Genomic DNA, 23,863 nt, shown 5'->3' with positions numbered 1-23,863 from the left:
TACGAGCTCCGTTAATGAAATAAATTTGATTTGGCGTTAAACTGCAGAAAAACAAAAGCTGTTTCCAGTTTGGAATGATATGCAATGTACATCACAGTTCAATAAGGAGCTAAAATCCATCCGTATCAAACCATTGTGTAAACGCAGACCTGCTTAAAATGCATGCAAAACATAATTATGAAACAAGTGCAATTCGAAAATTAGAACCGTTTTGTTTATCAATAGCCAGGCTACAAATTCTTTAAAAAATCAGACATTATTATTGCGAAGAGGAAAACTGTTTTAAATTTTGGACGATTTATTGTACACAACTCTTATCCTGTACATATATTATAATTCACTTTTTGTTCTTGCATGTAAGCAATGCCGTTCTTAAAATTCAAGAAAATCATTTGGCTAAAAATTATTATTTTATCTTTCTCTAAATAATAACATATTGTAGCTGGACAATAAAACAATATCACATTACGATAAAAAGTTTCTGGACGATGAGTCAGTCCAAGAAGAAGAAGAAAATACATACATATACCCAAGCAGATAAGGTACATATTAAGGACCTGATAAGGAAGATAACTACATAACGAGCCGAATAATATCAAACAAAAAAATCATACACAATTTCACACAATTTCACAAAAAAAGTCGTTTCACATAATAAAATAAGAAAATTAGATAAAAAAACTTTTTAACTTAATGAAAAAAAAACAAAACACAAAAATACTGAAGTGAGATGACTTTATGATTAATTTTAATTTTTTTTTAAACGTCAAGCCTACATTTGAAACACTTTTAGTAAATAGTTTGAACAAAAGAGCTTCCTTTTGTCCAAGTCGCTGTGAACCTTGTGTAGATTGAAGGGATGAAAATAATGGGCTGGGGAGGATGGCGAATCTTCCTCTGCGGACGAGGAGGACGATGTCGATCGAACGTTTGGTGGGGGCAGGGAGACGGGGGAGGGTGAATCCTCCTCATATTCCGAGATGACTTTTAGAGCTGCACTTCTCCGCAAATTGACCCAGTCCCCTTCAATCGCCAGACCACGAAATAAGAGGGGAAGGGCGAGCTATAAGATAAGATGTAATGGTTAACTTTATTTAAGTACTTATGTAATTCTGTTAATTAACAATAACCTCATCCATAACGCCGAAATGGAGGAGCACATTGGCAACGGAGTAGAACTAGAGTTTCAAAATAAGAAGTTAATTTAATATCATAGCTTATCTTATGTACTTATCACTGGATGGGCTTACCGATTTGGTGGCCCAGGAGGGCAGATAATACATGGGAATCGTGTCATAGTCTAACTCAATTTCCCCACCCAGATTTTGTCCCAGGGTGGAAATGAAGGAACGAAGAGATGAGCAAAGTTCCGACTGGTGCCCGTCATCTTGCAGGGTGCATCGGATATGTCGAAATTCTCGGGGGGAGATTCGATGCGATTTAGTATCCTCGAGTAGGCTTGACCGTGTCGAGGACAATATGGATTCTGATGGTCCTACAGGACAAATAAAGTAACGGATGAGTGAAAAAAATTCTTTTTTGAGAGGTAAAAAAATGAAATTTTGATAAGTACTTACCTTCTGAGCTAAACTCTTGTGATTTGGACTCGTTAAACTCTTTGTACTCTGAGACGACATGTAACATGTTTAAGTAAACGTCTTGCACATGTTCTAGTAAAAGCTCCATTTCTCGAGCCACCAGCTCCGAGTCGGAACTGGGGTTTATCGCGCTTTGTAAAAATTGTGCGGGGGGTCGTGTCGAGGAGGATGTTGGGAAAGTGGGGGGTGTCGTTATGCTGGGAAGAGGGTCATAATTAACGGAGAGGGGGACATCTTCCTCCTGCCGCTGGGGGATCACTTCCCGTTGGTGTTCTTGGATTTCGTCACCACCACCGGGGACAGTCTTGTTGAGGAACTTTGCAGTTTCTTGGAGTGGCATTTTTTGCGTTGTGGTTGTTGTAGGGGTTGTTGTCGAGGTGGAATTATTCTCAGGACGAAGCGTGGCTTCATCCCCTGGTCGATGCCACGTCGGGGGCGTGGGTGGTTCGGCGTGTTCCACGTGATACAGTGGAACACCAACGGACGAGCTGTCTCCTCCGGTCGTGGTGACAGTCCCCGCCGTCGTCGTGGAGGCGAGGTCACCACCACCCTCCAATTCTTCCCCGGCGGAACCACCATCACTCAAACTACTGGACAAGGTTGAGGACGATATATTACTCGTATTATTATTATTATTAGAATTGTTTGACGAAGAGCTGTCCAGCAGCTCGCTCGATAACGGGGTTGGGAGAAGGATGGACTCTAATTCGTCCATGATGGGTTCCGGTGTGGAGGAAGACGATGGTGACGACGAGGCGGAAGGGAGTGACGATCCGGTTAGAAGATCATCATTTGAAGCGGACTCATTCTCATCTTCTTCGCCAACTTCAACATCGCCATCCGTCTCGGTCGTGGTTGTAGTTTCGTTGGAAGTTTCGCTCAAGATGGTGCTGCCCTTGTTGTCCCAGTCGGATGGGGAGAGGTCCCATCCTCCACCACCAGTACCAAAGGACAGTGGGGGGTCGGCCTTGAGCGAATTTTCCGCCTTGCTCTCCACCACGGCGACGACATCGCTGGAAGAGTCGTTTCCAAAGGGGGAGTAGGAGTGGGAATCGATCTGATGGGAAACGTAGGACGATTCCCCGGTTTCAAGGGACTCCTTGTCCTTATCAGAGGTACTCCCATTCTTATCATTTTCTTTTTCCACGTCTCTCCGCTCTCTGATATTCTTCACAGTAATCGGTCCCCCTTGACCTTGACTTTTCCCTTGCCCTTGACCTTGATCTATACTCCATCCATCATGACCAACCAAAATGTAGGTAAAGAGCTTCCACGTGTTCACAATCCCGTCCAAAAGTCGGGGTAGTTTTTGTCCACGAGGGTCCAAATTTCTCCAGGAAGCCTTCGTCACGGGGACATGGCGAGAGTCATGCGTCGTGGAACTGCTCACCCAGATCTTATTCTTGTCCAAGTCCTCAATGTTCCAAGATTTCATGAGCGTCTCATCACTAATCACGATGTAGCCTTTCACCTCGTAGTTCATCTCCATCGCGCCCAGGACGCCTGCAAAATTTAAATTTATTTATACATGGACATGATAAGACTGTACAGATAAGCGCCTATATGTACTTACACTCATACGTGGCTCGTGTATACGTCGGAAGAAAGGAGAACGAGCGATGCTCCGCGGTTTGATACTTTCTCAAAAAGAGGTCCACCGAGACATGGGGGTGACCACAGTACAGCATATTCGGGAAGATGGAACGGTACAAGACCTCCAGCGTGGGGATCAGATCGTAATGCTGGTTCGAAAAGACGACAATGAGAAGGAGGTCGTCATACGTTTTGCGCGGCTTGAAAGGAATCAGAGGTCCGAAACCGGTGCACATATTTTCCGTCATTGCCTTCAAAATGGGAAACTCTTCCTCTTGAGACGAAGTTTCAGACGATGAGAAACCCGATTTTGAATTTGATAACGGAAACGGTTGAGTCAGAAATTGTTTTCCATTCCTATTCTGCTGTTGCTGCCTATGTTTTTCGGCCAGTTCGGCCTTCTGCTTCGAATGGGTGACCAACGTCCTCACAAAATCCGACGGGGAGTCTTCCAACTCTCTAAAGGCGTCGCGGAAATGGGCATAATACGTGACGGGGCCGTTGCTCGAGGAGAGTTGTGAACTCTTATCCTCTGACGAAGAAGATGACGATGACGACCCGTATCGTTGGACAGACGTTGATTCCGTCACTGGAATGTAGGCGCTCCAATCCGTAGAAAAATATGTGGAACGCTCTCCCGGTGGGGTCAGATCGGAGGAAAGCCCTTCATCCCGTTTGACCCGGAGCCTGTCCGCTGCACTGACCAAGCTTCGCAGCGTTTCGTTCCGTTTCGCCAAACTGTACTCGGACTCGGCGACGGAGGACAAGTGAGGTTCCAGGGCGGGGAAGAAAGAAACGCCGTGCAGGCCATCCGCCCCGAGGCAAGGATTCGTATGGGAGCGTCTTTTCGGGAGCATGGGGGGTTCCGCGTAATGGATCGATTTCAAGTCGATTATCCATGCCTCGATAAGAGCGAGGTCGTGCTTTCGGAGGTAGACGGATTTCGAGAGTTCTTTCGACATGAGGAGAAGGCAGCGGAAGGTTGAGCGGGACTTGCAGTGCCATCTTTTCAAGAGTTTCGACGTGCTGGGGGAGGAGGAAGGCTCGTAGTCGCCGCCAGTGAAGTAATTCTGATTCCTGAACGCAACAAGATAAGTTGGTAATGATAAGCACATAGTTTTTTTCATATAAAAAAGACATACAATTGCAACGTGGGGACTCGTGACAACGTGAGTCGAATTGACCCACCCAGATCGCCGAGCAAACTTTGACTCCAAAGACCTCTTATGTACCAGGGCGGGATGCGGGACGTGCTATTTTTTACCGGAAATACGTCTTGCTCCTCGGTACCATTGTCGTTGCCCGACGCGTAGTCTGGGAGGATCGGAAGTGCCCAGAATACGTCGGATTTGTAAATCGTATTTCGCGTGCAGAGAGGTGGCATCGTATCGCCAGGTAAAACCAAGGCTGGAGCGCGGAGATCCCACCAACCGTCATCGATTTCGAGAAACTGGAATTTTTTAAAAATTATTCAGATTTTTTATAAAAAAATGGAGCTGGATAATTTTTGACCTAATTTGTCACCATCACTTTCATTCTCGTCACGCTTTAACCTGCAAATCATCCACTTCCTCTCTCTCCTTCGCTTTGTTGTGTATTGATTCGATTTCAATGCGCAAATTAAACTACGTCAAACTCAATAACAAAAATTTGCATCCGCACGAAGGTGAAAGTGTCAGATTTCGAGTATACCCTCATCGTCACCTGAATAATTAAGTATTCATTCACTGCATACGTATGTATCTACCCCTCCCTTCATTTTTGCACATCACCAACCACACAATAATGCATGCAACAACTATAAAAATGTACAAAATTGTGCCATAACATTTAACCCCTGTTTTGTCACTGGTGACCACGATGCAACAAACAGCGATTACGCAACAAGCTACCATATACCTTGATAATTAACGCGAGAATTCTAATTTTATTTGTCCCCTAGTCTTCATCTTCAACAAATAAAAAACTATAAAAATAAATACCAAGGATTGCGACATTGGCCCTGATTTATGATGACTAACAACAAAAATGACGCAATTATAAAAATCTCACCTTTTCAATCGAAGGTGGTCTCACTTCACAGATTCGAAACGTCGGAAATTCCGACGCTCTTCGGGACGAGTTATGCTTCACCCCGGCCGCCGCGCTGAGGGGGACGTGGTGACCGTGCCGTTCCAAATAATTGTTCCCCGTTCCCCCAGGGACGAGACGAACATCTGGCCGACCAAAGTGAGCATACGGGTTGCGGAAAACACTCCCCCCGCCACCCCCACGACTTCGGTGGTGACTTATCTTACTGTCTTCGACCAGGGCGAGAGATTCGTCCAAGGCTAAGGTGTGGAGTTGTCGACTTAGTTCTTCTTCAAATTGGGGGATCGATACGCTAGAATTTTAAAAAATATTAAAATTTTTGAATTTTTTTAAGAGGACAAAATTTTGTAAAAATTTTTACCCGGCTGCAATATATTCATCGACATAAGCGTCAAAAACGTGCCTGGCTCCGCGATGGATGACCCAAATGTAGGCTAAATTCCGGACGACTTCTTTATACGCGGAGGAACTCGGTGTGGTCGAATTGTTGTTTAATTCAACCTCCGACGCCATCAAACTTTTCAACGTGGAGGCCGTGCGATAACTCATCCGTAGAAATTGGGACGTATGGATAGAGTAGCAATCGGGCATTCTAACATAAATAAATTATGCTAATAAGTAGGTATGCCAATTTTTTTGCAAATACGTACGTAATTTCCCAAATACCTGCAACATTCCAGTTTTTCCCCAATGATGATCGTCTTCCACGAATAATTGGCATCTTTCGCGACACGGGCGACCGAACAGACAAATTGGTCCCCTGCCGGGCCTGGATTGGCGACAATTACCCATCGCGAACTGGCCGAACTTTGCAATAAATTGGTCGCACTGCTGTAAAATTAGAGGAAAAAAATGGTTTAATTTTATGCACATTTTTATTATTATTGAATTAAAGACCGACACAGAAAAATGGAGAAAGTTTATTATTATGCCGTAACAATAAAGATTTAGCCCCCGTGGGGAATCATCACAATTAATTTCCTCCCCGCTAAGTGGACATTATATAAAGCTCAATTAAATTCATGTTCATTTTTTCCTAGTAAAAATCCCACATTAAAATTCTGGATGTTATGTACGTTTGTAAATAAATACGTAAAAAAATCAGCGGACGCAATAATCCACTTCCAGATTGTCATGCATGACGGTGACCAGAAGATAATAGACTGGTCTGGACCATGTCATTTAATAAACGTCATCCAGCAAAATAATTGCATGACCACAGCAAACATGCAAAACCATCAAAATTCTAATAATTAGACAATGAACAATGACTCAGCGAGCGATCCAAATCTACGCAAATAGAAAAAATATGCCCATTATTATTTATTCCCTAATTGTAATTGTCCATAGCTAAATAAACAAGTAAGTAAATTTTGCCAGGAAAAAAAAATGTCGCATCAAATCGCAAAACAAGTGGACGATTAAATCTCCTCAGTTAAACTATTTTTTTATGCCAAGGTTAAACTTTGGACCTATTTAATCTCCTCACTTTATTTTATCGTCATTAAATTACTCGATGTAATAATAAAATAATACAAAACATATTTTTTCCTCATTTTATGCTCGATTACTTCTCCATAATCAAATCCCTGCCTTAATTGAATCACAATAAATAAAAGTATCACAAAAGAACTCGTCACCAACGGGTCGAGATCATGCTCAAATAAATAACATCCCACAAAAAAAGTGAATTTCAGCTGACAAAAAATTGGCATAAACAAACAAGGAATGAAATGAATTCAATAGTAAAGTAAATAAATAGGAAGATTGTTAAATCACGACTAATTTTACGTACACATTTACATTTTACTTCCACCCAACTAAATTTAACTTTAATTTCTTCCTGATTATATTTAAGACGTGCATTAACATTTTAGTCCATAAAATTATTATATTTACTACTTTTACACAGACAGGAATAGGAATTACTTGAAAAGAAAAGGTGTAAACTTCTGTGTTAAGAACAAAGTGTTGATATTTTGTTATGCTTTTTTTATTACGAGAAGTGTCAATTAACGGAACTCAATGAGAGTCAGGGGAGGAATGGCCTTCGTAAATACATAGTTGCCGTTGTATTATAAAGGAAATATTTGCAAGTATTGTTGTCCACCTGACCAGAGGTGGATACTAAAAAATACGTCGTCGACACCTCCACGCCAAGCCACGGATCGACACACTTTTAATCCTTTCTGACAGTGGCCGCGGAAGCTGTGGGGACATTAACGTTGTAGGATGGGGGAGGGAGGGGTTTATATAAGATGGGGAGATGATGCGGACATCGAACAACCGTGGGGACATTGTCCACACGCTTCCGCGGCCACTGCTGAAAATTTTTTTGTACCCCCGTCTGAAAATGATGGATGGGGTGACAAATAAATAATAATGAGAATTGCGAAGTCACCTCCTCGCTAAATAATTCACAGTTGCAAACCTTGTGGCGAATATTATAAGTATGCAAATCCTGGACTCGAGCTGGATACAATTTGATAAATGAGCCGACCGTGTGTAGCGGACAAACAAAGTAAATCTGCGAAATTGCAGGTGTTGTTGCATCCATTGTCATGTTTTTGCAATAAATAATCCTTACTAAATAATGTGGAAATGCAGCTTGGCAATAAAAATAAGAAACGTGACTTTGGAGAAGAGATGCATTTTTAAGCAATTCGTTAACTTTTCCATTTATGAATGACGACAACGAGTATATCAGGTGTATATTGTTGGCTGTGCGACTGACAGTGACCCACATTTATAGAGATGAGATAGGACAAAGTGGTCACTAATAAGTAAGTACATATAACTAACTAACCAACTATTTAACCTAACAGTGGTGGTGGTCAGCTCACTAAATGATGACTTTAAGAACCCATTGTTTCTCTCTAATCTCTCATTCAGTAAGAAATGCGATTAAGTGAATTACTAACTTCAAAAATGTAATTGTTATCGTTTTTTCTGGTATGTACTTACGTCCCTCAGAAATTTTTCCAAAATAAGTCTAGCATACATAAATACTGCTAAATTTTTATTCCTCCTCCTCTTCTAAACATTAAATTAGATAAATGTGCAGCCAAACATTGTCCGTGGTTTCAGGCAGTCAGTGAATGAGAGTGGCTAAACTTGACACAAATCAAATTATTAATGCAGTCTTCATCATGTCGTGTATACGTCCATATTTACAACAGTTTTATAATAATAAGTATGAAAAAATATGTTTATTTTAATGGAGAAAAGTGACCTTTACCTTACCGATGACGGTATATGTACACAAAGATATGTCGTAATGTAATGAATGGACCAACGTCCGTCCATATCTGTGCACTTACCTCACCCATCTTTTAGTTTAGCGGCTTATCGTCATAAAGACAAATATAAATATTGCTTTAATTTCGTGAGAGGACGAGATGATAAATTAAATATTCCGTCATAATGTGATCCTTGATTTTCGGCAAATGTGACCGCACGTACATGCAAAAATAAGTGTGCGATGCAAATATGGCAGAAAAAATGGAATAAAAATGGGTCTAGGTCGAGAATAGTGCACATTGATTAATTATTTAACTCGTATGATTAATTTCCAACTAATGGGTTGTAATTGATTCCAGGGGTGCATCTAAATATGTGCATATTTTATTACTATTACTAACTATGGTCGTTAATATTTCATGTAATGTACAGTGGCCGCGGACACAGAGGGACAATGTCCCCGCGGTTATTCCATGTCCCCATCATCTCCCCATCTTATCCAAACCCGTCCCTTCCCTATCCTACAATGTTAATGCCCCCACACCTTCCGCGGCCACTGTATCATGTAATTGATCTTGTTAATAATAATAGTGGAAAAAAGCGTCCTCTAATTTTCTAAGGTTCTTACTCATTCTTGATTGTCGATTGTATAATCTCCCTGTGAACTTTATTTCTGTTTAATTAAACGTGCGGAAAAAAGTGTTGTAAATTCCATAATTTTATTATTCATTTACTTACTGGCGTGATAATGAAAATGTATTATTAAGGACAAGGTAAGGTAAGGTTGCCTTGCAGCAAGGGGTGAGAGAGACAGAGATGGATATTACTTAAGGTAAGGTCGGTGTTAGTTAGTTAGATAACTATTAATATGTAGATAACCACGCCGTGGATTCGTGTTCAGGTCGGGTAAGGCACAAAAGTAAAGTAAGGTAATTTGTGGGTGGACGAGATTAATTAACATTGAAAATTATGGTGTACGAGACGAGAAGATGTACCAACCAATTGCTTAAGAAACCTTCATCGCGTGCATGTTTGGAAAAAAATATGCTGCATATTATTCATTTATTTATGTATTGCGTATAAATATTTAATTGTATAACCTCTGCACTTTGTTTTGCACTCTTTCGCGAAACGATTAAGATGACGGGCAAAAGATAAGTTTTTTTAAAGGTGAATTAAATATTATTATTTAATGGTTTACATCCACACCACACGTGACACGTGGATGGATAAAGAGAGCTGTGTCATGTCATTCATGAATTTGCAGTGCAAATTTTGCACTGGCAAAAATTCGTTCATTTCATTCATCTGGACACGATTATTGCGGAAAACTGGATAAAAAACAGGGCTGCTCACCGTCACGCATAAAAATTGCAGACAAGATTACAATTACTTCTCAAGAAGAAATAAAACAATTTGCAAGGGGAAATTTGCACAGAAAAGTTGCCAGCGATAGAAAACCCGAGGTTAGGTTTTCCCTGGATGTGCATATGTACATACACTGATTATAAGTTTTGTATACTATGTATGTACATAATTACAGACAATTATATTACACAGACCAATTCAGACTTGACTCGCTTAAATTGTAAATACGTACATAGCATGTTACGTACGTAGATTAGATTTGTACTGCTGCGTCATCTCAAAAATCACATGCAAGATCCACATTTTGTTTAATCATGTTCCGCACAATGCTGTCTGGATTTTGCAGGACAGGAAGAAAGAAAAGGAACTTAATCGTAATTGGCATGCTCTTTTTTGCAGTAAAGTACAACATACGTACACAAAACCTAGTCTTAACTACCAAATGTGTACTCTGACCATCGTACTTTGTTCAATCGACGAGCATTAAGATCAAATCATCATCATCATTATCATTGTACTTTTATGAATTCAAAGTCCAGTCCAGTCCAATAAAGTAATCCATGCGAATTGAGATAGGCACAAGAGTGCCAAAAAATTGGAACAACTCCCACACTCAACAATTTCATTCTCATTACCAACCAAGTAGGGATCTACGTAAATTGGCAATTCGCTATGCATCAACAAAAGTCGTCATCGTCAAGTACCTATCGAAACGAATAACTTAATGCAATTCAATGCAATTCTGCCATATCAATCAAAGAACCACAGGTATTTCATCTTAATGCACATAATAAATCCATAGATTTTCTGCATACAACCAGATTTTTCTAGTTTTTCGCTATGCAATGCAATCAATTTATTTATTTACAGTTGCTTTCAGTGGAGGCGGAAGGGTGAGGGACAATGTCCCCACGGTTGTTCGATGTCCGCATCATCTCCCCATCTTATATAAACCCCTCCCTCCCCCATCCTACAATGTTAATGTCCCCACAGCTTCCGCGGCCACTGGTTGCTTTGCTTTGACTCATTGTGTAAAAGAGCGACGAAAATATTTGACTTGATCTTTTGTTTATTTATTCATTATTCCACACCAAAAGTTGTCGAGTTAATGACACTGACTTCACGACAAAGACAACTTATTGTCATCACACATAGATAATATGTGCATATGTGAAAATGTCATCTTGCCAGAACAATTACAAATCTTGAGACACTGTTGTGTAGCTCAAGATGCAAGTAGGAAATGGCTCCATGTCGTGTACTTTGAGCTGATTTTAGATAGATGAGAACAAAAATAGGAAAACCTTGCACGATCGGCGATGATTCTTTCAAAACTAACAAAATGACAGGTAAAAAGATGTGGTTTGGTCTGCCTACACATTTCTTCTGATTCCCAATAAGTGAGTGAGTGAGTGAGATTTTACCTACTACTGAATTGAATTTTAGGATGTGATTCTGTGTGTGGCAATGAATTTCAGTAAAATAAAATCTATAGTACAAAATCTCAGCAAGACAAGAAATCAAGTGGAAAGTTTTTTGCCACTTTCTACACATACGCAATGCAACATCCTCGTCACTTATATACTCGTGCTATGTTATGGTTAAGTTCCTACTTGACAGATAGGTTGATGGTCTCGTTTAATTAGTCAGAGATTCTCAATTGGGAGAAATTTATTTCCACTTATAAAATTACCCTCGTCATCAAATAATTCCATCCTGCACAGGAGTGAGGAGGCGATTTCGATGTCATAATATTTAATTGCTTCGATGCAGTCATCATTTTATAACTTAATTGAAATTCGTGGTGGCTCTTTTCAGAAAAAAATTATTGTCGTTTTTTTTAATCATGAGGAAAGCAGGAAATCAAATATTATTTCATGAAAGAAAGAAAACTGCTTAATTTCCAATTTAACTTATCGAGACGATGATAACCCATGCGAATAAATAAGTATTTCTATGAAATGCAACCCCCTTGACCCTCTTGTCGTCGTAGATTTCACACAAATGCACAATGACACTGACTTTGACTGACGTGGAAATTTGGCCATTCAAAACTTTTTTTTTCTAAAGGAACAGTGACGACAATTTCCAATTTTATCGGGTAATGTAACTTAATGGAAAGTGTGAAATTGCGAATCAGTTCCATGTTATTATGCCATGTGTCAAATTTAGAATAAGAAATTACGTGAAAAAAAATTGTTCACACTTTCATAGTTTTTTTCTTCTATTTGCATAAAAATAAGTGCGAATTAATAAAATTCGCAAGTATCAATTTTTATGAATAAGTACTAAATTACTCGGCTGTTATTCGTATTATAATTTTTGCAATGGAACTTGCCACTGTTTGCATAAAAATAAGTGCGAATTAATCGCAAATATCAATATCAAATAATTTTTTCGAATAAATACTAAACAACTCGCCTATTATAATTTTTGTGATGGATCTTGTCATGCATATCATAGAAAAAAAAACAGGATTTTACTTGATGATGATGGCCATGCAATTTTATTTTATTCGCGACTTTGAGTAAAGTTAAATTGACAAAGGCCAAGTTAACTTTTGCGACTTTGATTTTCATCCTGGGACAAAAACTTAAACTGGGAGTGAAGAATGGTCCTAAGTATTAAATAAGTAGTGTAGTTAACAAACAGTCAGCACGGCAGATAATAATAATAAAAAGTATATACTTAATTTATATAACGGGGCAAGATAACCTTCGGCATGAATTGTTAACTCAGTTAGCGACTGAAGTTTAGCACCAAATTATTGAGGATGGATTTAAGCCAAAATAAGACATTATTTCGTTATTATTACGACGTTAGTGGGTCTGCGGCTTGTCTTGTTTTGGGGGAAATTATTTCAACATCGTTTTCATTTTAAATACATGTTTACGTACGAGATTAGAATCATTTTGTAATAAAATTATTTATGGATGCAAATTCCAGGGATTTTGCGATGTGTGAAAACGACATGAAATTTTAATTTATTATTATTATGCATTTATCTTTAAATGGTACTCTGAATTTTGAAGTTTTTTTAAATAATGATCTTTTTCGAGCTGAAAATGTCGATAAAAAAGTGCGTAATTGCATAATATTTTTGCGACCATGATCTTGATCTCGCCGAAGATAAGGCATATTTCAACCTGAGAAACGGTGTCGTATTATGTTTTTTTACTTATTTGCATCTACTCGCTTAAAAAAATTGGTTGACGACCAGTTTCACATCATCAGACGAAAGAAGGTTTTATTTTATTTGCAAGAAGAACTTGAACTACACCAACACGAAATACGACCGTTCATTCGTTTAGTTGGGCGTCATGATTCAATTGTTTTTATTTTACTGCAGTTTCGAATTAACAATCCAATCCAGTTGTCCCTCTTTTTCGACTAATTGAGGAACCGTTAAAATGCAGACTCGTTAATTTAAATCGGGATCTAAATTCTAAATTGAAAATTTTACTTCCAAATATTTTAATTGACTTTTATCCATAAAATGTCTCATTTCAGTGCCGTTTTTTTGATTTTAAGATAATTTGACTTAAATACAAGTCAATAAAAAGATGAAAGGATCTTCAATTTTCAATGATCAATTCGTGTGGAAGTTAAATATCTTAACTTTTCAAATTTTCATTCCAAATTGTTACCTCTTAAACCTAAATCAAGTCGTAAATATTAATTTATTTATCGAATCAATCAAGGTTTAAAAAGGTGATGATGTCGATAATAACTCCGATAAGAATGGTCGACGACATGGCCAACAAAGTATTTATTTATAATCACTCCAACTAAATCCTTCCCTTGCCAAAATATAGTTATCATCATCATTATTTTTTTACACACTGATTGCCCACACCTTATCCCAGTCTCATCTACACCTCACCTCACCTACTCACTCATCCAAACACCTTAACTTATCTTACCAGAATGTATATACATACATAAAAATCACGTGTCAAGTCAATCCCATTTTCAGCCTTGAATGAAAATAAAAGAAAAATAAACGTTTGCTCCGCCATAATATTTATTTTCAAACAATTGGCTTTGGCTCCTTACATATTTGCGTTTTGAAAACAATGTGCTTAATTAAGAAGAGGGACGGATGTGGTGAGTGAGATAAGTAAATAATAGATATGCATTATTGTTATACACGAGGTGAGGTTATAAGAATCAGTGGCCGCGGACAGAGGGACGATGTCCCCACGGTTGTTCGATGTCCCCATCATCTCCCCATCTTATACAAACCCCTCCCTGCCCCATCCTACAATGCTAATGTCCCCCATGTCCCCACACCTTCCGCGGCCACTGTTTAGGTAAAGTTAAAGGTGTTGAGGTGGAGGTGAGGTCAAGAAACCACCACCCACCGTCGTCGTCGTCGGCATCGTCATTATTTAAGTAACTAGTTCAACTAACTTTTTTCAAAGAACAAAACCGTTAAGCAAAATTATGGGCATGTGCAAATACACACATACAAACCAATAATTTTAGGTTTAAACAAGAAGAAACATGAGATTTGCATTCATTCATGCGAATATTTCATTTTTCCATACACGGAAAAGGAAATCTTATTTATTAACAGTGAAGCTAGCAGCCACGTACATATTGAAATATTTCCTGAGGGGATGGATACATTTTTTTGCACGTACAAAAATTCCTTCCTTGTCAACATTTGACATGTCACTTTTCGAGTAAAAGTGACACATGGCATGGCATGTCACGTCTTCCGACGACAAGAACATGACCTGACGTAAATTGAGTCAATTGCCAATTTGCCAAAATATACAATTGCGAATTTTGTCGACATAAATTACATACTTTGTAATCCAACCCCCACTTAAATATTTATTTACCTGGATTGGATTAAACTGGAGAGGAAGAATGCGACTAAATAATTGGCGACATCCCGACACGGACATGTCACTCTGTCTCCAATTAGAATATCCATCAGGTTGACAGGATGGGACGCAACCGCTTATCAATAACAAGCCCATTTTGTTAACCAACTCTACTTTATTCTGGATTAAACCAACCAAAAACGTCTCTCAAAATTAGCTAAAGTCAACCCTTACGTATCAGTCGTTCATTGTCAAAATCCTGACTCGACTCTCACCTTGGGACGGTCAATCAATTCGCCAATTCCTTCCTTTTAGTAGCTACTTAAATACACACCTAACTGATGAAATTGCGACGCTCTTACGCTTCACTAATCGCAAAAAAAATCCTTTCAGCGAAAAAATTTGCAAATGCCAAAGTCAACAGATTTCTCAAGTGCAAACCAATAAGCGATCGATTACCCCACAACATACAAACAATGCGAAATCCAATCGCGATGACATTACATGCATTACAGACATTTGTGAAATGTATTTAAATGGATGAATAAATCATCGCCTAATGACAAGTGAGTATTGCATCCATGCCTAATTTATGACTTGTGTATTAGCATCATGCAACCTTTATATGCAGATATTTAAATATTTCTGCTGCAATTTCAACCAGTAACAAGTTCCGTTCCGTTCATTAATTAATTAATTAATTGATTAACTACCAAAACTTGGGAAATAGATAAAAAGCGTTCATTCAAGTTGGTCATAAACATTGGCCGCGGAAGGTGTGGGGACGTTAACGTTGTAGGATAGGGGAGGGACGGGTTTATATAAGATGGGGAGATGATGCGGACATCGAATAACCGTGGGGACATTGTCCCTCTGTCCGCGGCCACTGTTTTTACTCGTAAATAAATACATATATTGAATGGGAGGGTCACACTTAACCAGACCAAACCAAAACCAAACCACAAACAAACGAGTAATTATTGTATTCCATCCATCTAGACAACAAGTAGACTAGAACTGTTTACCTACCTTACCTCTGCCTAAAATCTAATTAACTAAATAACCCCAACTAAACCACCGATTAGCTTTTAAGTGCCTACACCACACACATAATTCTGTACACTATGTACCATAAATACGTGCGTGCCTACCCACCTGCATACATACAGAATAAATAATATACATTAAATTTTTAATCTTGCGTAAAATTATGGCAATTTTTGGTCTAACAAATTCTTAAAAAACGCGATAAACAATGTATAATCTAGTCCACTTTAGTTGAGTTTACGATAGGCACACAAAAATAATGCATATGCATCGTTTTGCCTGCCTTGTGGGGGTGTTAGAGGAAGAAAAAACATAGGTATAATTTTAGCTTACTTACTTATTATGCAATAATCAACGTAAAATCTGCGTAAAAATAGTGGCAAATCTTAAGTGCGAATATTTGTATGCCGTCCATCCATTTACAGATATTTGGCTGGGTGCAAGCAGTGAAGTTGCAGAAAATTCTAAGCATAACCAGGAAGAATTTTTCTATTTTTCTCCTGACAAGAAAAAACCAAATTCATTAAGGTGCGCATACATGTACATACGCAACGTAAATGTACATATGATCACTTTGTCTTTTTGCTGCACTTGTTTAAACGTGTGTGTGCACTGTTGTGTAATAAATGACACGTGATAACAAACACTGCTTAAATATTGTGAATCATCATCATCATCAAACAAGTTAAATATAGTTAAGGTTGAGGTAGTTCTTTCTTTTTCTTGGGGACAATTTATGCAAAGATAACATATCATCATGTATCAATTCTTTGATAAGTTTTAGTATATTTATCTCATTGCCAACTTTTGCACATAAATACAATGGAGAGAGGATTATTAGTTTGCTTCATCATTTCATTTCATGTCGTAAAAAAATATGTGTCCTTTACTTGAAAGAAACAAGCTTAACATATTTCACACTAAAAACTTATTTACTTATCTTAATCTGGATGAAGGTGAGCATTTAGCAATAAAATTGTATTCTTTATTACGTATCTCCTACCACCTACATGTTTTTCTGAAACAATGACAATTCTCCTGAAATGCTGTGATTCTGCATAAAAATGGAAATATTTAAATGGAAAATTTGCAGAAAAAAAATCCTGCAGCAAAAATTTTGCTGCAAAATTGTCCTCACAGAAGAGAACCAACGAGGCAAACAATAACAATAATAAGAAATCAAATCAAATCGAAAGTTTTAGATTACAATCATTTAATTTGAAATCTAATATTATCAAACCATGTTTAGTTAGTTAGTCGGCTAATAAAAGTCGAACTTATAACTACGATTTTTTTCTAAAAGGAAGCTTAACTAACCAACTTTTCTCATGTATCCCAACTAATCATTACACATGCATGCCTACATATTTAGCAGCATAATAAATAATAAATACTTAATAACTAAACGTCTATCAAGCAAAAGTCGTCACCTTTTCTTTGTAAAAAGGATGTGAATGAATGACTCAGCTAAAAAAGTGCAGATTTTCAAACCGACTTAACCAAGTCATAATAATAACAATAATCCCAACAATGGCAACAATATCGTAACAATGGAGTCCAATGAGCGTCATCCAACTACCTACCTCCGTCCGGTCGGTATTATCAATACGTGCATAGAAAGTTGGCAATAAATTGCATGCCTATAATAAATATTTTAATTTTTTGCATGCACCCACGTCATTTAAATATTTCTCGCTAAATACCCCCACTTCTTAATACAGATTTACATATTATGTACACATGTATATTACAATATAAGGTCTTTGATAAGATGACGACACGATAAGGCGGATGGCCGATGACTGACGCCTTGTTTTGAAATCTAACCCCACAATAAAAGATCTGTCCACACAATGAGTCACGTAGCCCAGAAGAAGAAGACGAACTAAAGTTTTGCATGCACTTTTGTATCTGTACTCGAACGGTTCACAATAATTAAACAATTGGGAGAAATTTAGAGCACTTTTGCATACAAGAAAATAAATACTTCTTAGGATTAGACTACGAGAAGATTGCTGCATATGTTGCATTGCATAGCGTGGTCGTGGTCCACCGGCACTTCCGCACTTCCCAGAGATGCGAAATACAATACAATAAAATAAAATAAATCATGAGACTACGTGCAATTTGTACACATCTAATTAAAACAGGGCTCAATTCTGCCTTATGTAAAAAAAAAACTTTGTATGTGCAAAAAGTAATCAAATCTGTCCCCGTTAGGAGAATGATTTGATCGTCAAACTACATACTTTACTTTATTTTACTGTGATTACATATATCACGAAGGATTAAAAAGTGGTTGGCCGATTTTACATGTACTTTTTTCTCCCCTTTCTTGGCTAATTCTTGATGCTATTATGTTGTCTAAATTGATATGTTTGCGTGGTTTGGTTTTAATATTTTTTGAGAGATATGTATAAAACAATTCAGTTATTAATTAATTAATGGCGGATGTTTATATAAATGTCTCTCTTAATTTTGTAGTCGGGCATGAAATCGGATATTATTGTCGCTGAATTGCATGCATATGCACTTATTTTTATGATTATTGCAATAGTGCAGTTAGTCAAATATTGCACGTACCAATTTCTGAGGGAAAAATAAACAAAATAAATTTGACATGAGACACGAAATAGTGCATGCAAATCATTCTTGTCTCGTTATTAAGAGATATTTAATTTTAATTTTCAGACCAAATAGGCACTTGACCAGACCAAACTAAGTTTTATTACATGAGAGAAGTGCACTTACAACTTATCGTTAGATATTTATTAGAGAAATGCATCCCATTAAATTTTCGCGAAAAAGAATGGTGACAAATTTTTTCCCAGAAAAGTACGAAATTATGTATTGTCTTATCACCAACGTCTCAATTTAACCATCATTAAAACTTTTAATTATAATTAACCTTAGTCGTCCTCTCGTTTAAATCTTAACCTACCTACCTACGTGCTTTTTCCTTTATTTCACCTTCATCATCACCCCAATAATAACTTTATGATCAATTAACAGAGTAAACATGGCCTGAAAAAATGATCTTGACTACTGGGCGCGTCTCAACCAACGTACTTGACATTGGTTTTCCGGCGGTGGTCATATCATATTTTTATTAATGACCAACCAACAATTAATCAGCATTCATCAACCAATCAATAAAATCTTATAATAATAAAGATTGATTATTAATATAACACATATCAAATTTTATTAAAAGAATAACTTTTCCTACGTACGTCCAAGTCCAACTGATTGATATGGATTAGGTCAGTCAGAGTCAGATAAGTATTATTGTTGATACCTTTGAAAAAGAAAGAAGGTTGAACCCAACCCCAATGTCAATGAGGGACAATTAGCCACGGACCTACTGAACAGCCTTAATTACAGCTCGCGCAACAATGAAAATTTACAAATCCAATCCATCTACCAAACCACATTTATTATTTCTTGGTCAACTCCATCATCCAATCAAATCACCAACTTGCCAATGACATCAAGATATTCATTCAAAAATTTATTTAGGTAATAATAAAACGAGTCTAGCGAACAGATTATTGCTTAAACTTAACTATATTATAATTGCTCTCTTTTTTACGAAATCTTGAGCAAAACAAATTGTTTAATTGTTGCTTAATTGTTGTCATTACCATACCACGAAAAATTGACTGGAATATAAAATAAGGATCAAGGGAATTCCTTCCTTTTAACGACTCCGTCATAAATTATGGAGTTGTTTTTTTGTCACAAAAATCAAGAACATTGACGAATCGGAAGTTGATTCTTGGCGTGGTTTGAAGAACATGACATGTACACCAGTAAACTCGACACGAGTTTGTCATAAATTCCCATTGTCTCCTTATCCTTGTTGTCCTGTCAAATTTTTTTGTCCACTAATTTACAAATAATAATAGTCGCCTACTTCTTCTCCACTTTACGGAGAATTCCTCAAGGTTCTGGAGGAAACGACAATAAGCGGCCAAGATCAAGGCGATTCGACAACAAGTTCATTGCCTCTGCGTGATTAATGAGGAATTGATCCTCATTAATTATGTAGTCAAAACAGTGGATGGAAATATGAAATATGCAAATGAGATCATGGTTGGTAATATGGCACCCAATATTTTAAGTGGATCTACTCACTTACACGTGGAAACAATGCGCTTTTGTGTATGACTCACTGGATAAAAATAATGACCACGTTTTTTAATTACTTAATTAAATATTTATGAAACGAGGAAAAATCCAATGTCCTTTTATCCAGATCATTAAATTTCTATATCTTCCAATTAAGAAAATAAATGTTGCATGCGCAAATATTTTGCATGCATGTACGAAAAACATGTCGCCTTATATTTTGCAAACAATATTTTGCATGCAAAACGAAACACAATGAAACTGACTGACCGATAAGGAAGGAAAGTGTCAAGAAATTTATGAGACATGTGACGAATACGAATTAAAAATTATCGATGCATTATTGGACATGAAGGGATTGATGTATAATTTACATAATACTAATTTTTGCATGCATGCAAATATTAATTGATGCACTTACTGTTTAAGCGGCCTGTTCTTTTGGAGTTGTTCCTTCTCAATTCTGTTTCCTCGCGCCCGATAAACGCCGACAAGGATGCCCAAGGCGCACAAAAATAGGATAAGAATCCTGAAGATGCGTCCCCCAAAGACGTGCCCCAATTTCCCACTCCAATTCACCAACATGATGATTCTGCAGACTTACACACACACTAAAACACACCTCGAATTAACCCCTCGATTTCAAAGAACGAGATCAATTTACGAGATAAATTTTGTATCTATTTTATTGGGTTTTTAGCTTTAGAATACTCTCGCTTTCAGAGTCATCATGCTTCAAGGGTCGTGTGTAAGTATCATGTGGCGTTAATTTGGCAGACGATTGGAGAAGATTCACTTTCTCAAGTTGGCAGTTTTTTAGGTAGTAGTCTTGGCTTGATAATGGCACTTGTAAATCTTCTTTTTTGCAGACAGAGCGGCGCGCAGCGACGCGGTAAGCAACGCGACAGGTTAATTACGGATTTTAATTGTTATTAGTTAATTGTGTCCGCTACAGTAATTTGATTCTCTTTCTTTTCATTGTATCGTTTGCATGGCTGGTCTGGCGCTACTGACCGCAGGCTGAGCAGCAAGAATGCATGGAGGATACCGTGGAGAAAGTACCCCGAAAGTGGTCACGATCAGGGGTGAAAGTCAGTCTGGAATGGGTAGGAGCCATGGATGGAGGTCTTCTTATTAAGTAAGTAACCGACCTTCCCTGGAAATAATAATTACAATCATTGCAATAAAGGGTCAAAAGATACACGAACGAACTGACCCCGCAAATCAGTCATAAATATGCCATAAAACTAGACCAAAATTGCAATTGCATTATTTTTGCAGGGACAAAAGTGAATGAGTGATATGCATTATTAGTGATATCTGATCAACCCAATAATGACAACAATACGGACAAAACTGACCATCCACTACGACTCCTCAATATAAGTAATTTCATCTGATAAATAAGTAATATTATTACTCCATCAAGAAAAAGGATATGCAATCCAATCCAACTTTTCCACCTCCGCCCTGCACAAAAATAAGTCATCTAGATCTCGCCAGTCCAATCCTGCATAATTGCTGCGCTGCACCCCAGCCAACAACAATGAAGCCAATGACGCCAAACGCTTCAAATATGACATCCAATCCAAAGGGGCATTAATTCGTTCTAATTCTAAATTTGGATCCAAATGCCGAATGGAATTTGATTCGTGTCGAATAATAAAAAGCAGTATGTGCTAGTAAATGAAACGCTACATAAGTTATTCTTAGCCCTCTAGGTATCAGAGCAGATTAGTCACTCAGACACAAGAGAAGTGCAGCTATTACTTATTATTCCTATTGTTGCGATACATGCGATACACATGAGATTAAAATAAAACCGTGCACATTCTCCCAGCCAAGTAAGCAAATACATAACAAACAGTGGCCGCGGACAATGTCCCCACGGTTATTCGATGTCCGCATCATTATATAAACCCTTCCATCCCCTATTTATCCTACAATCTTAACGTCCCCACATGTCCCCACGGCTTCCGCGGTCACTGCTAACAAAATAGATAAGTACTTACTGCCTACTGCCTGCCGTAAATATTCATCACTTGGCTAAATGAATGTTGCATATTTTACACTCATTCCTCCACCTCCCTTCACATTTGCGCATACCTACATAGCAAAATATATGTAACGAAACGAAACGAAACCAACTCTCTGTATGCATGCCATCGATTAAGAAACCTCTTGTTATTATCAGTATGGAAATTGACATGTCACAAGAATCAGAAGGTCTTTGCTAGATAGTTGACGGACAATGCGCGATTTCGATTCCATTTTTAATTTCGATGATAATAGATAAGTGCAGATAAGATATTGACCCGTCCGTCCGTGGCGGCCTTCCCTTGAGGAGCAAGACGCATCTCAAATTTTAATTATAAGCGAGCTACAAAGGAAGAAATGCCACCGTCAACGAGACCAAGTTTGTGTCAGGTAATGGAATTCGACACTTAAAATAATAATAAATATGTGGAAAAGTAAAGGTGTGAATGCGAAAAGGTGCTTAAGAAAACCGGACTCTTGGCATGGACATTTGTGCGACGTGATGGAAACTGGGAGAAGGCGATGCAGAAAGTAACTGTACTTTGCAATCCTGCATATCCAGAAATGCAGCAGAATGCATGCAAGTTTATCCTTCACCTCATTTTTACACCCATTCATTTAAGGAGAAAAAGGGTTAAGTTGAGCTATTAGAGTGGAAATGGGACAATGTTTTCCCACTAAAAGCTTATTTTTGCTGGAATTTAACCAGGCAAAATTTCCAAATTTCTACCGCATTTCTATCGAAATTTCATTAAATCTAGATAAGATGAGACTCCTGAATTAAGTAAGATGAAAAAAAATTGCAAACTTTTTACCTTGAGCAATAGAAGCTTTATTAGTCAACCGCCATGAAAAATGGTACAATTTTGAAAAATTCAACTTCCTTATGTATTTCGTATTTAATTTCTCAATTTTTTAAAAAAATTCACTCCTTTCAAATTCCAATGGTCACTTTATATCTCTACTTTTATTTTTTCAAAATTTTATTTTAATTGTATCACCAATCAATCTGATAGGAAAGTTAGTTACTTTTGCGCGTCTCTGAGACCCAAAGTGTGACTGAGGAGAGAACTTTACCTGTTTTACAACTACTTTACTTTACTACTGCACTTTTAAAGTTTGCATTTGCATTGCATACGGCCAGGCCAGGCCACCAGCTAGCAAAACTACCTGATTTCATCCCACCACGACCACTACCTGCCTGCCTACATAGCTAAATATCTACCTACCTGCTTGATGCACTCACCTGTCTCAATCCCAACGTGGTCCCCATAAGCAATCCCTCAGCAACAATGCAATGCCAAGTCTACTCTACTCTTGAGCAAAATTGAAATGCATTGCAGGACGTGGTTGGCTTTTTCATCTTAATAAAAATAATGGCAATGTTAACCCAGAGGAGTTAAGCAAAGTTAAGGTAAGGTAAGCCTGGGAGAAGGAGGCACTTAAATTAAATACTACGTAAATTAGAGGCTGCACCAGTCGTCAGAATGATAAATCTCTGTGTGTGTGGATAGACAGGCAACAATGAAATGGAATAAAATGAAATGAAATGAACCAGACCACACTAAACTAAACCTAACCACTAACTAACTAACTAAGCATTAGATATGTTCTTATGGCTATTGTTGAAATAAATATTGTCAGTTTTAAGACTTGACTTTCATGTATGTATAACCTGCTCAGTTTTGGCATTGGTTTAGCTTTAATTGTTGTTGGTGGCATTAGCTAATATTTATATTTACAAAGGTAAATATGTAAATTAAGTGAGGTGCATTCTCTGACATTTACTTTTCTTTAATTATACCAGAGCATTTTTGCACTAAATACATACATTTTTGTGATTTCGACATTGTCAAAGTACGTATTTAAATGGACAGGTAATCAATCATTAATTCGACTGGACAAGGGGCAAAGAGGTGTGAA

The 23,863-nt window shown here is 37.8% G+C and overlaps 1 protein-coding gene across 1 annotated transcript; it reads right to left on the bottom strand.

Annotated features, from left to right (window-relative positions):
- Positions 1 to 275: 275 nt before the first annotated feature.
- On the bottom strand, positions 276 to 23,045 carry LOC110845308. Its single transcript, XM_022091706.2, has 11 exons — positions 22,756 to 23,045; positions 20,325 to 21,059; positions 5,949 to 6,113; positions 5,644 to 5,874; positions 5,244 to 5,574; positions 4,334 to 4,641; positions 3,172 to 4,268; positions 1,578 to 3,101; positions 1,251 to 1,495; positions 1,131 to 1,178; positions 276 to 1,063 (listed from the first exon to the last, which is right to left on the bottom strand). Exons 2-11 carry the CDS (start codon positions 20,486 to 20,488, stop codon positions 773 to 775), a joined length of 4,404 nt encoding a protein of 1,467 aa, XP_021947398.1. The 5' UTR covers positions 20,489 to 21,059; positions 22,756 to 23,045; the 3' UTR covers positions 276 to 772.
- Positions 23,046 to 23,863: the final 818 nt, after the last annotated feature.

Source organism: Folsomia candida, unplaced genomic scaffold (assembly GCF_002217175.1).
Source record: "Folsomia candida strain VU population unplaced genomic scaffold, ASM221717v1 Fcan01_Sc002, whole genome shotgun sequence".
NCBI classification, from domain to species: Eukaryota; Metazoa; Arthropoda; class Collembola; order Entomobryomorpha; family Isotomidae; genus Folsomia; species Folsomia candida.
The sequence above is the reverse complement of the archived record's forward strand: the minus strand, read 5'-3'. Positions and strand labels throughout refer to the sequence as shown.